Genomic DNA, 13,747 nt, shown 5'->3' with positions numbered 1-13,747 from the left:
AGTTTCCATCTCGAGGTCTTCACTGGAATACAAATATGTAAAAAAACAAAGATCTTCTCTAGAAGTAAAGATGCCGTTTTTGGGTTAACAGTGTGTCATGCATCCACTTCCTTATAAGAATTATTTAAATTATTTATTTATTTATATTGTTTATTAGGAATGATCTAATTATGTTTTTTAGCTGGAAAAGTTTCACTTCATGTCCGTACTCACAATTTGTGACTTTTAGGGTATTTCACAACTTCCTCTTGTGAGGCCTCGTATCCTTTTACACTGAACTTATCAGCTCTTCAATCTTCTTTTTTTTTTTCATCGCAGCCTCAAAAGCAAGAAGGCCATTTCAGTTCGCTGGTAAAATAACAGTTAAAGCAAAAGAAAAGAGTTACTCCAAGCTCGAAATCCCATACCAGGCAGAAGTTTTAGAAGGGTGAGTTATCCTGTGGGTGGATTCATGTTTTTATATAGAGGAACATGTTCCTCGGGGGGTTTTCCTTCTAAGTGACACTGGTTTTGTAATCTCTCCTGGCAGCTATTTGGGCTTTGACCACACAGCTACACTGTTCCACATCAGGGACAGTCCTGTGGACCCCGTGGACAGACCCATCTTCCTCACAAATGCCTTCAGCTTTGCCATCCGGATACACAACGTGTCCCTGCCCGAAGAGGCCAAAACCATGTTTAATGTGAGTGGGTAAACAGAAGGCCGGACTGATTGTGAAGTGTGATGTATGTGCAGAGGTGGATATGACATCTCTGTTTGTTCCTCTAACTATTTCAGGCGCAGAACATAAGCGCACCCATCGTTATTCCCCCACATGAGTCGCGCTACATCTTCTCCCTCCTCTTCCGGCCAGTCCGACCCTCCATCCACATCGACAGCAACATCCTGCTCATCACAAACGCATCAAAGTTTCACCTGCCGGTCCGGGCCTACACAGGCTTCTTAGAGGTACACACTGGAGTCTATTGAGAAACAAAGTATTTTTCATATGTAGGTCATTTAGTTACCACGGCGGTGGCGCTGAACAGTTAATCCCATGTATTCTCCATACAGGCTAGCTGGCAAACTGCATGACGGATATTAAAATGTCTATTTCACCAGATAGCTGTTGCTGGATATAGCTATCTTGCTTTAGCTGTTTCTCTGTGACAGAGTGCAGGAAGTGTGGTGATTGTGGCCTCTTAAGTTCAGCTCGTCACTGCAGCCTTAACAGCTGTAGAAAGTCAGAATGTAGCAACGACAAAACGAGAGCATTAACTTGACACGTTTTTAGCTCTGTTTTGTAGTTAATGCAAAAGAAGTTTTCATAGAAATTACACATTATTATGACAATTCCTGTCTTGAATAGCAGATATCAAGAGGTGGGAGTCAGGTCTTGTACTGTAGCCAGATATTTAGTCAGTGTGTTTGGCCTCTGAAGGACAGAGCATGTGTCTGGTGGTAACGTGGTGTTTGTTCTTTGCTCTGAACAGCCTCTGGTCCTGCCTCCCAGTCTGAAGGAGAACCTCCTGGACTTTGGTGTTCGCAGTGCAACACACACCAGCAGCATCATATTTGTGGTGGTTAACAGTAATCCCATAGAGGTGAGATCACACAGCACACCGCAGATATTACCACAGCACACATAAAACAGTTGCTAATTATCTAGCAAGTGTCAGATACAGAAGATATTTTGTGGTGGTCTTTCCTGTTTATTGCACAATACACTCTTCATTGTGTGAGGCACTTCTACAGATTCTTTAGAATGTGCTGACTTGTGCGTTTGAATATTTTCATGGCAACTGTTGGACTTATTGCAACATACAGTGTGACTTTATGCCAACATGTTCATTTCCACAGCAGTAACTGTGGACAATTTAAAGTACAGACACATTGTTCACCACAACAGACAAATCCTAGTGCAAAGAGAGTTACACATGTTTGTCCTTTGAGTTCCTTTGAAACTCCTTTCTGTCGTGCAGCTGGAGATAAAGTCCTGGCTGGTCACAGGAGACAGTCTGTCCATGGAGCTGCTGAAGACGGAGAGAGGAAATACAACAGTGGCTCTGAGTCGCCTGCGAGAGCTGCAGAACACTTCAGCCTCTCATCACAAAACAGTAAGACCTCCGCCGTGTCATTCAAAGCTGCATCACACTAAATGTGTTTTGAAATCAGTCCGGTGCAAAGGCCCAGGATTTAATCTGACTTTTATGAAGCTTCTCATGTTCTCTTATTGGTTGAAACTGTGTCACATGAGCCGCACTTCAACACGATGGTCATTTTGAAGGTTGCAGTGTTGTATTTCATTACACTGCAAACAAGGTGCATGGAACTTGTGACCACAAGCCATGACCTGATCTGAAGTCCTTTCTGTTTTGTTTTCGCCTGATGTGGCAGTACTCTCTGAATAGTCAGTGACATGTTGTGTAGGTTTGTTTTTACTTTACATTATTGGTGAACAAAAGAGAAGATTGTATCTCCAAAGTCAGTCTAACTGGTTTCTATGAAGCTCTGAAAGCCCGTCAGTGTTTTTACCTGGTTACATCACTGCTCACTGACTGAGGTTAACAAAGCTGTAAATCTCCTTGGATATTATAGAATCAGATGTTTTGAAATCTCAAAGTTGATGAGTCATTTTTATCAGCTTATTGCTAAAAATATAGCTCCCCAAAATTCATTCAAACATTTTCTTACTATACTTACTATATTATCACAATGATTAGCTGACATCCTGCTCACAGTTGTTCAGAGTTGTCATAAGTACCCAACTGTCATATCTGAGTAAAATTGTACTTAGTTACTTTCCATCACTGCTGTTGTTTGTGTAACTTGTGCACTGCTACTGCAGACGTGCACAGACAGTGATTGACAAGCACCAACAAGAAGAACACCAGATAGAGGGAAAGGAGCGATAAGCAAAAAAAAAACAGTAGAACGAGGTGCGGACGCGTTAGCAGACATCAGTAAACTCCTCTTTAGATTTTTTCGGTTCTTGTTTTAAATTGCATTATTTGTTTTGTTTGTCAGGGTTCATACGGGTGCTTGAAATCCTTGAAAGTGCTTGAATTTCAATGTTGTGTTTTCAAGGTCTGAAAAGTACTTGGATTTTAGTTTAAGTGCTTGAAAGTGCTTGACATTATAACTCTGTCTTACAAAATTGGGATCAGACTGGATAATTAATTTCTGAAGTTTTTGCTATTATAGAATATAATTTAGATGTTTACAGCATAATACAATGTACATAATTGTGATAAAAAGTGAAGAAAAAAATCACAAGTGTATATATATTCCTTTAGATACGTATTTCACCCCAACAGTAAGGTGCTGGAAAATCTTAAAAATGACCCTTAAAAGTGCTTGAAAAGTGCTTGAATTTGACCTTGAAAAATGTGTACGAACCCTGGTTTGTGTTAGTGTACATCTTTTAATTATGTAAAGAAAAAAAAATTATATGGTCGACTTGCAATTCCAGAAAAATGATAAAATGATGAAATAATGTAAAATAAATAAAAACTGTGCGACAAATTTAAGTAAATGTTGAGGAAGGAGAGAAGAATAACAAACTTCCAGGCATGCTAAACAACTGGAGTAGTTTTTGAAATATCAAAATAATATGTTTTCAAATTTATAATTTTTAAAGGTGGTCAAATACTTTTAAAAATCGATATCTTTAGAAATGTATAAAAAAAGAGGGTAAAGATCAAGTTAATTATGTAAGTTTCATCTGTGGAGAAGTTGGCAGTTCAAAATGAAAATCAGCTGTGTGTACGAGGTTTGCTTCCACGTCTGTAGATTATCTCTGCGTGTGCCTGCGGTGACAGAGAGCGGAGGGGGGAGAGGATGACAAACTGCAAAACGGACAGTTGGGTTAAACCACAACGACGCTTACGGCAGCTTTAATGCGTTCCCTTGTTCTGTGTTAAAACATTGCTAACTTTTGTATTGCCTCACCAGATAGACCCTGTGATTTCAAGCAGAAAAAAATGAATTCTCAGCATCAGGCCGTATCTAAATGCATCTAAAAGCATTCAACATAGACATTTAAAAGGTATCTTTGATGGTACAAATTTAGAAAACACCATGAGCGTGCCTGTCGTCTGAGAGAACTCTGCTGCGTGTCAGTTCTGCTATGCCACATATGAAAACTTTGAATCTCAATTTTATGAAACCACAGAGATCACAGATAGAAGCTTTTTTGAAGTCACGATGACGAACATAAAACATCAAATTAACAAAGTGCTTGACAGCTAACCGCTTCCTGTGTAGAGTGCACTGTAGCCTTGACACCGTGACGTATTATCGCCTAGAAAAAAATCAAGCAAAACTAATGCACATTTAAATTCTCCCTACGCAGGTGATATTAGCATCAGGCTATTACGCAGCGTTCAGAGTGACGCTTGTGGCCAAGGCTCTGGAGGGCACGTACGACGGAGCTGTGCACATAACCACAGATTACGAGGTTGGTGATCAGTCAGACCTGCTGCTCGCACTGAACTCGGAACAACCTGCAACATTCAGTTTGGTGGTGAGATTAATTTGTGTTTTCTGTTCCCTCAGATATTAACCATCCCGGTGAAAGCGCTCATAGCAGTGGGTACATTAAACAGCTCCCCCAAACACATCGTTTTACCGCCGTCATTTCCTGTAAGTAAACATTTCACACTGTTCTGTAGTGGCAACCACCAGAAGATGAGATAATACGCAGAAGCCCTTCTTTCCTGTTTCATATCAGAGGCGTTACAGCTCTTAACACAACTGTTCATGTCTCTCTCTCTCTCTCCCTTTTTTCCAGGGGAAAGTTGTTCATCAAAGCTACAGCATACAGAGCTCATTCACACAAAAAGTGAGGCTCCAGCAGATCCGCTCCCTGACAGAAGATATACGCTTCTATTACAAACGGCTCCGCAACAACAAAGACGAGCTGGAGCCCAGGCGTAAATCTAAGGTAGCCCCTCCTCCCACCGAGCAGCATCAGCGAGCCACACGCGTCCTTATAAACACAAACTCATTTTCTTTCCTTCATCTTTTTCAGGTGGCAAATATTTATTTTGACGCCAGCTTGCAGTGTGGTGATCACTGTTATGTGGGGCTGCCATTTGTGCTTAAATGTAAGTTTTTTTTTCGGAGCGTGTGTAAGCAGGGCTGTACCGAATCTCAGTCTGTACACTGGAAGCAGCTGTTGAGGTTTTTGAGTGAAGAAAAAAAAAAAAGTCCTACTTTATTTCTGTCAGAAAACACAACAACTTTGTCAACCTTTCTGATTTTGCAATGCATACTGGTATATCTGAGACCTGTGAACAAAAAAAAGTTTGCTGCTCTAGTTCAGATTATGGAGCCTCTGTGTTGTAATTTCATATTCTTAAGCCTCAGCTACGATGTTTTACCTCACCGATCGACTGGTGCATTTTTGATTTTATTATGTCATTAATTAAAAAAAAACAGAGAGACAGGAGCTTAAAAAGAGGGGGAATACAGAGCCGCAGCAGCATGTGTTTTCTGAACACAAAAGCATGTAAACCTGTTCTAGTAGGAACCCAAAGATAAGATAACAAATCTGAAAATGATCTTAGTATGTCTCCAAGCAGGAAGGCTAACAATTATTTGACGGCAGTGATAATATTGTCTTTTTAAAGTATAAACGGCTACAAAAAAAAAACTGAAGCAGATAAAGATCATTAGCTGTTTATTATCATTTCACAACATGCTTTTATTTACCACCTTTTTTAATAAAATGTGAGTTTTAACGCTCTGGAGTTAGTGGAAATGTTTGGTCACGTGAGTCAGAAACATTCCTACACAGCCACCACTGGAATCTAAAACTGCAACTAGTATGATGCTAATATTCGTGTAACCTAATCTTAATCTGCAACTGTGCAGGAATATTCAGAATGAATAGACAACGTCAGTGTTATGAGCTTCAAACTATTCGGTACAGCCCTTTGTGCAACATTCAAATCTCACAAAATACGAGTCAGAACTTAAGAAGCGTATGTTTTTTCGTTCACAGCTGAGTCTAAGCCTCACGGGCTGGCCTTACAGGAGGATATCTGGGACGCTGATGTCGATCTCCACCAGAAACTCCTCAGGCGATGGAAAGAGCTCAAAGAGCGCTCGGGCCACAAGTAAGCGTGTTAAGATTCTGTGATCTTTGATCAAGTTATTGCTGTTGGATTAGTTGTTCCACGCAGACGGTCTATTTACAGAATGTCACAAGATGTTTCTTTTCTCACTGAAGGGTTGAAGCTGTCTTTGAAGTCAACACGGACCTTCAGAAGAACGTACAAGCTAAAATAACGGCGCACTTGACCTGGCCGTCGGTGGTCAACTCCTCCCAACGAATTATGTTCCCTCTGACCAACACAAACAGCTCCTCTGTGAGTACAAACAAATCCGCCTGTCGTTACAAGAAAGTGTTGTTAAGGTTTTTGTGTGAAGTTGAGGAGTGACGTGTTTTCTGTCTCTCTGCAGGAGGAGGAGGTGATCCTGCAGAATCCTGCTGACGTCCTCGTCTACGTCCAAGTTCTCCCCTTGGCCCTGTTACCCAACCCCTCAGTGTTTTCTGGAAAGCTGGCTGACAGGTGAGAAATCTGCACGCTCCTTTTCTTTCACTCTATGGACTTCATTCTTGCTCTAACAGAGATCTTTTCCGGTTTTACCTCCCAGGTTGCCATTAGGAAATCTGTCCAACATCAACATCGACACGAACACCTTAGAGTTTCAGGTTCACAGAAATCAGGTGAGTGCTGCCGATCAGCTGTTCGACATATAATCGCCTTGATAACTACAGTCCTCCTGGGGCAGCATGTGGAGGTCATTTTTTTCTTTAACAGGCCTTCTGTTTGTTTGTCAGACGTCGCTAATGAAGAGCAGTACAGGCTTCGTGGAGGGATCAACCAGACCCTTCGTGTACAACCTCCTCCTGCTGCCCGGAGAAGTCAAGTCGTTCAACGTGAGGTTCACTCCCATCAGCAACCACAGCGTCTCCTCCCTCCTCATCGTCAGGTACTGTCAGAACTAACCCAGCATGTGGTTTCAATTTGGATTCCTTGTAGTTTTTGTGTCTTTACCTGATGCAAAGAAGATTGGCAACTAATCTGTGGGAGCTAATTGGGATTCCTCTTAAAGAATAAAAAGGGCAATCACTTGAATAAAAATGTGTTTCTGTTCTGAAATGGTGTCATTTGTTTTAGGAATAACCTCACCGTGATCGACACAATCATACTTCACGGCCGAGGTACGACAGAGAGCCTGAAGGTTGCAGGGAAGCCCCCGGGACAAGGGAGCTCGCTGAGGTTCAAGATGACTGAGGCCCTGCTCAAAGACTGCACAGAGAGTGAGTCTGTAGTCCAGATCAGTTTGATCAGTTTGACCTCTGGCCAGTGGCGGTTCTAGACCAGTTTTAATAGGGGGGCCAGGTTGGGGCCGGCTTTTTTGTTAGGGGGCACATACAACCCGGAAAAAAGGATAAATCCCTCATTCAGACAAAGCAGTGTTTACAATTTCCAGACTCAGAGTTACGGGGGCACTGGCCCCTGTTGCCCCCCCCCCCCCCTAGAACCGCCCCTGCCTCTGGCCCCATTTACACCGACCATGTCCGGTGTCTCATATCAAGATAAGATCCAAATGTGATTTAAAGGTACAGTGTGTAGGATTTAGGGGGATCTATATGCATAAATGGAATATAATTGGTGTTTTATTCTCTAAAATATGAACTGTTGTGGTTCGTTATCTTAGTCTTAGTCTTTTATATCTACAGAGGGAGCAGATCCTCTTTCACAGAGTCGAGATCAAATAGCTGTCTGATCTGCCCAAGAACCGCAGAACGACTGAGTGCTCAGAGTCTGTGTGACTGATCTATTAGTATTATCAGTGTGTTTAATAAGGTGCATGACTTTTTATAACAAGCTTCCGCACTCTCAGAATGTGATATAGTACATTAGCAGAACTTCAGGCCATTTTCCAGGACTGACTGTTATTGTTGTTATTATTAAGAGTAAAATGTCCTCGACTTATTTCTGTCCTCATCTTTTAAGTGTGCGTATTGTTAATAAATTGAGACACTTCTCCCACACATTAGACGCTAAGTGAAGCAATAAAAACATTCATCCCGCAAAACTGCATTAACACTCTGAAATATAAGTTATAAAAACTAATATGGAAAAAAAAAGAATAATAACACACTTTTCTGTTTCTTCTGTAATTAACGCCATTAAATATTCTCCCTGCGTTTTATTTCAGAGACGAAAGTCAAAGAGCCAAACTTCACCCTGAAGAGAACCTTCCGAGTGGAGAACACGGGCCTGCTCCCGATCACCATCAGATCAGCAGAGATCAACGGACAAGCCTGTGAAGGATACGGATTCAAAGTTCTCAACTGTCAAGAATTTGCACTTAAGCCAAACACTTCAAAAGACCTCATTATACTGTGAGTGAACACACACGTGTTGTTTCGCTTTGTGCAGCGAGCGCTTTCTCTGTGTTGACATAGAAACTTCTGTGTGTGTGTGTGTGTGTGTGTGTGTGTGTGTGTGTGTGTGTGCGTGTGCGTGTGTGTTCCCCATCTCCCACAAGCTCTATTAATACTTGTCCTCAGCCTCTCTGGCTGAGTAAGCCCTCAGTAAGAGGATGAATTGGCTCTCTGTCTCTCTGCAGCCTCTGCTCTCTCTCCCCTCACCACTCATTTTTCTTCATCGCTTAAAGTTCATGTCCATTCGCACGTATTTACGCACACGTTCACCTCAAATATTCAAGTCAGGATATTTTTCTTCAATCGAGGTCTGCTCAAAAGTGTGATGCCAGCTCCGAGGCTACGTATTGTCCTCAGTAATAGTCGTGCTAGACGGTGCTAAAACTTTTGGGGTCAATTCTACTTTGCTGCACCAATTTTTCAATTATTAACTTTCTTAGTTTAAGTTTAAAAAAAAAAAAGAAGTTGCTTAACTTGTAATTGATTTGATAAAATCCATATCGATGATGAAAGGAGGAGATCTGGTGAGCTGTTGGCAGCCGGCGAGCAGCTGAGTCAATGCGGCGAGCGCGGCTTATCGCATCGTGTCACATATCAGCTGATAGCGACCGGTGCCCAATCAATCAGAGCACCCTTACCTGACGGCCGTGTTTTAAAAGCCCTACAAAGATATTCCACTCATTCTGCTTTCTCAGAACTGTTTGTGTGACTGTTCACGCGCACCTTTTATGGCAGGACAGGTTGGACCCTTATCACTCTGCTTGGTGCTTGAAGTTTGGTTACATCCCATAGCAGGTCTATTTTAATGGAAGACACAAGTTGACATGTCAGTGGGGAGTCAGAGTGGGAAAAGCACAAGTGTAAATAAAAAACAAAATGAATGAACTATTACTACATTTGCTCAATTGAAAATAATACAAAGAGAATATATTTAATGTTTAACTTTTGTGAATATTAACTTATTCTGAATTCTGTGATGGCAACATGTTTTAGACAAGCTGAGACAGGAGTAAACTGGTTAGATACACCTATGTCATTATCTGATGTACAATGTACGGCTTTTCCGATCTGAAGTTAGTTTCAGGTTGGATATTCGGCGGATATTCACTCGGGTCCAGCCGCGACTTTACTGAGGAGGTTATCTCACCTCCCAGAGCCTCGCGCTCAATCGCTGGAAACTGATTTAGGGACCGTCATTAAATTACTCAGCATAAATATATGAATACAAAATAATTGCATTTTTTTCAATATCTTCCATGTCATGTGACCCAGTGACTCCAAACCAGCAGCAGATTGTATTGGTAAACTGGAGAAATGAGACACAGCTCTTTCTATTGTACTTTAGTGCTTCCTGTATTTTATATGAATATTAATATGCAGAAATTATGATATTTTTTCTCAATAGCCTCCATGTCATGTGGCCGACTGTCTTCTGAAACAGATTCTGTTTCCATAAAAAAATATATAATAATAAAGAAAATAATGGTAAAAATTTCTAATGCTCAAGAGGTTAACATGTTTCAAGCAGCAATGTCAACTTCTACACTATTTTGTCTCATGTCTTAGATTCTGAAAATGATTTTTTTTTTTTTTTTCTAAATCTTACAGTAGTCACCTTTTAAAGGGTTATTTTTCAAAATTTTCTTCTGGGGGAGCATGCCTCCGGACCCCCGTAGTGCTGCTGGTTACCGACTCCGGGCACCACTGCTACAAACAAAAAATGGGGGAAACACTGTTAGAAGAATTTTGGACGTGTGGGGCGAAAATGTCTTTCTTGGCTGAAGCCAACAACAGGACACAAAAATGTAAAGAGAGACATAGTGGAGCCGTTTATTTTCCTGCTTTTTTGTCCTTTGCCAATCACACCTATGAAACTGTAAACTAATAATGTAAACAAAGTTAACTAAGTAACTAAGTTATAGATAAAAAGCAGGGTGTACCTGCAGGATCCTGGACATGTTACACCAAAATGTACAGCAGCCATTATTAATGTCACAAGCTGCCACACCTGTACAAACGCTCTTCTGTGATGAGCAGAGCTCAACTTTCACCTGAGCACAGGTCTAATCATGCAAATTTGGTGGAAACACCTGTGGAGGGCTTTGACATTGACACGTGTAAATGTCTCAAATGAGAGCCACGCCCAGCCTCACCGATTAGCAATCTGATGTTGATTAGCTCACCTGTTGTTGTAAACCAGCAAGTATGTTCAGCGCGCCGTCTTATTTGATAGTCAAAATAAGATTAGTCAGTTGTCTGACTCACCGGATTGGTAGAAAGCCGGTTTCAGGTGGAATTCTCCTCTCCTCTTCCCTTCCGCATCGACTTGTTACTGTTCTCTGAATATCCGTCGCCAGATCAAACAACAACAACAACCTCCGAGCTAGCGAGGAATTCGAAAAACAAGTCGAGGCGTATTTTTTTTTCCCTACACCAGAAGGACAATGTGTGCAGCCAGATTCTAGATGGCACGAACATGGAGCAATTAAATGAGTAAGCTGATTTATCGTACAAACACTTACAGTGTCTGTTAGCCTTGGTTCACATGCTTACTATTTACGACGTGCTGTTCAGTTATTCATCTTGAAAATGAGCAATATTCGGATAAGGAGGCTGCTGATTCAGCTGGTCCTCAGAGGGGTGAGAAGGGAGAAGGGATGCTGTAAACGCTGTGTCATTTACAGCTTGTTGGACTTCTGTTATTAGTCCACAAGCCGTTCTGTGTGCCACGTTTAAACCCGTCCCACTCTGACCTTTGGTGTCACTGCAGCTTAACAAACAGATATTAACAGACATTAACAGTCAACGCTCACACTTGTGCAACAGTTGCAGAATGAAGTCGAGCTTGTTGTTGTCGAAGTCTTTACGTTTGCCTCAAAGTCAGGTGGAATTAACACCAATCATGTTGCAGTGTCGACTTCTCTCATGGTAAACATTTTGATGTGTCATAGCAGGAAATGACAACAATAACAACAAGTTCCACAGACGGTAAACCAGTCAGTCAACATGGAAACTGGAACAGACACACCTGAGTGGATTGTAGAAATTCATTAATGTTATTAAACACGCCTGTCAAATCTTCCAACTCCAAACACCTGTCTGAGCTCAAGTTAACACCTGCTCCATGATAGATTAGGAAAAACACACAGTACGTACTGCAAACTGTTGATTATGTGTTGAATTGTCCTTCGGGAAGTTATTGAACCCCAAACTGCTCCTGAAGTGCTGGTCGGGTCAGTTTTAAGCTTAATTTGGTCCTCCAGACAATCAGGGGAGAAATCTGGTCTGGGAGTGTGGTCCAGATTATCTGGTAATGTGAGAGGTGTACTGATCCGATCTGACATCTCCCGAACTGTTCAGACTCATTGGGGATAAATATCAAACGTGGAATCTGGATAATTGTGTCAGTACCTCCCAAGCAGGACCACAATAGCCAGTGAGGTAGGCAACCTGGAGCAGCTGACAGTGTTGCCAGGCTTACTTACATTACTTAAGATTGTGAAAATCTCACCTCCACTTCTCCATGTTAACCATGTCTTGTGTTTTTTGTCACTGCAAAGGATAAACATTAATACAGCAGGTTGTCGCGCCATTGCAGCCGATTTTAAAACTCCTGTAGTTTGAGCCTGGACTCAGACTGGCTCGCCTCAGGATTCTTCATTTAAAGAATTATTTGTCATTCAGTGTTTTCGTTGAGACACGGAGCCTTGAAACCAACCACACACTCATCATCGCTGGTCCGATCATTCAACAGGTCAAATTACTGTGTTATTTAGTTTAAAAAAAGCAAATTCCTGATGCATCTGAACAACTAATAGATTCAAGAATCACTAAGATACCTGCCAGGTCGTCCAGTGAGCCAACACTCCTGTCCTCTGTCTGTCGTCAGGAGTCTTAGTTTGTGACCACAGGTGGAATTGCAGCATTCTGCGTATTGTTTGGAGCAGCTTTTCAAACTCAACATTTTCCCCCGGTTTCACAGGTTTACACCGGACTTCACATCATCTCGAGTGATCCGGGAGCTCAAATTGGTGACATGTGGAGGCTCTGAGTTCGTGTTTGTCCTGAACGCCTCCTTGCCTTACCACATGTTAGCTGCGTGTGCAGAGAGCCTGCCCAGGCCGAGCTGGGAGCTGGAGCTCTACATCATCGTGTCTCTCATTATGAGGTGAGGATCGCTCCGAAATCTGCGCCGTCGCCTGAAGCGAGCGCCGCCCCCCAGCTAACGGCTGAACTTGTTGTGTCTGTTTTCTCCTCAGTTTTATGTTCCTGTTGGTGATTGCCACGGCCTACCTGGAGGCTCAGAGCATATGGGAGCCTTTCAAGAGACGTGTGTCAGTGGAATCCAACTCCAGTTTGGAGACTGGGAGACCGTTTAATCTCAGGGAAATTGTGCAAATTCACAGTGATTCAAAGTAAGTTTAACGTGGGAGCGGCTGAGTGAATGGATGACATCTCATGCAGCGGTTGATCAAGCAAAAATTGTTGCCTAAACAACATGACATTTATTGTCTTGATTATTTGATTAGTTGTTTGGTCTATAAAATATCAGAACATGGTAGAAAAAAAAATGTGGATCAGTGATTCAGTGGTTTGTTTTGTCCACAACCCGGAGACACTCAGTTTACTGTCGTAGTAAAACAGAACAAGTTTGTCTGTGGCCCACAAAAATCTCTAAATGACGTTCTATCAGTCTGATTCAGTCGTTGAAAGGATACAAAGAGAAGACCTTGGATGACTGATGCAGCATTGTCTGTGGCTAACCGCTGGTCGGCCCTTATCGCTCGTCCTTCGGCCATCTTTGCATGTTAATCCTGTGTGCAAATGATTTCAGCCCTTTTATTGTAGTTTCTCTCTTTGCACTTTAAAAAGCAAAACTAGAAGGATCAGTTTTATTCTTTTTACTTCAATGTGCAAAACACTTAAACGATGAATCAGTAACCTGAGTAGTGGCACGTTAATTTCATACAAGTGTATTAAATCAATCAGCTAATTAGCAGCTCTAGTAGACTTTGTATTCTGCATTATGAATACAGTTTTCGGATTAGATTCTTGCTTTAGCGTATTGAGAAGCCGCAAGCCGAGTTTTAACTTTTAATAAAAGTTAGAGATGGTGTAAAACATCTGAGCAGAGAGGGATTAGGATGAGATTCTGGAGAACGCTCAGAGTCACATCGTTTGGACTGTCGCAGAAAATCTGACCCGAGTCCTTCATGAAGAAGTCTGCAGCCCAGCAGCATTACATGACCTGAGAAAAGGGGAAGGTCTCATTCATGGACGATAACGCTGTGATTTCGTAA

The 13,747-nt window shown here is 41.9% G+C and overlaps 1 protein-coding gene across 2 annotated transcripts in view; it reads left to right on the top strand.

The window, feature by feature from the left end:
• tmem131 (transmembrane protein 131) overlaps positions 1–13,747 on the top strand; it is a 34,562-nt gene that overhangs the window by 15,493 nt on the left and 5,322 nt on the right. For both annotated transcript variants that reach the window (XM_030432680.1, XM_030432679.1), the window contains exons 13-30: positions 319–427; positions 530–683; positions 779–949; positions 1,474–1,584; positions 1,963–2,097; positions 4,335–4,439; positions 4,538–4,624; positions 4,773–4,925; positions 5,013–5,088; positions 5,988–6,102; positions 6,216–6,354; positions 6,449–6,558; positions 6,644–6,716; positions 6,831–6,982; positions 7,171–7,313; positions 8,219–8,405; positions 12,430–12,615; positions 12,707–12,862. In XM_030432680.1, coding sequence (XP_030288540.1) covers positions 319–427; positions 530–683; positions 779–949; positions 1,474–1,584; positions 1,963–2,097; positions 4,335–4,439; positions 4,538–4,624; positions 4,773–4,925; positions 5,013–5,088; positions 5,988–6,102; positions 6,216–6,354; positions 6,449–6,558; positions 6,644–6,716; positions 6,831–6,982; positions 7,171–7,313; positions 8,219–8,405; positions 12,430–12,615; positions 12,707–12,862 — 2,362 coding nt within the window. The remainder of the gene's footprint in view (positions 1–318; positions 428–529; positions 684–778; positions 950–1,473; positions 1,585–1,962; positions 2,098–4,334; positions 4,440–4,537; positions 4,625–4,772; positions 4,926–5,012; positions 5,089–5,987; positions 6,103–6,215; positions 6,355–6,448; positions 6,559–6,643; positions 6,717–6,830; positions 6,983–7,170; positions 7,314–8,218; positions 8,406–12,429; positions 12,616–12,706; positions 12,863–13,747) is intronic.

This window comes from Sparus aurata, chromosome 11, assembly GCF_900880675.1.
Source record: "Sparus aurata chromosome 11, fSpaAur1.1, whole genome shotgun sequence".
Classification (NCBI taxonomy): domain Eukaryota; kingdom Metazoa; phylum Chordata; class Actinopteri; order Spariformes; family Sparidae; genus Sparus; species Sparus aurata.
Note: the sequence above shows the minus strand (reverse complement) of the source record. Positions and strands in the feature narration are given on the sequence as shown.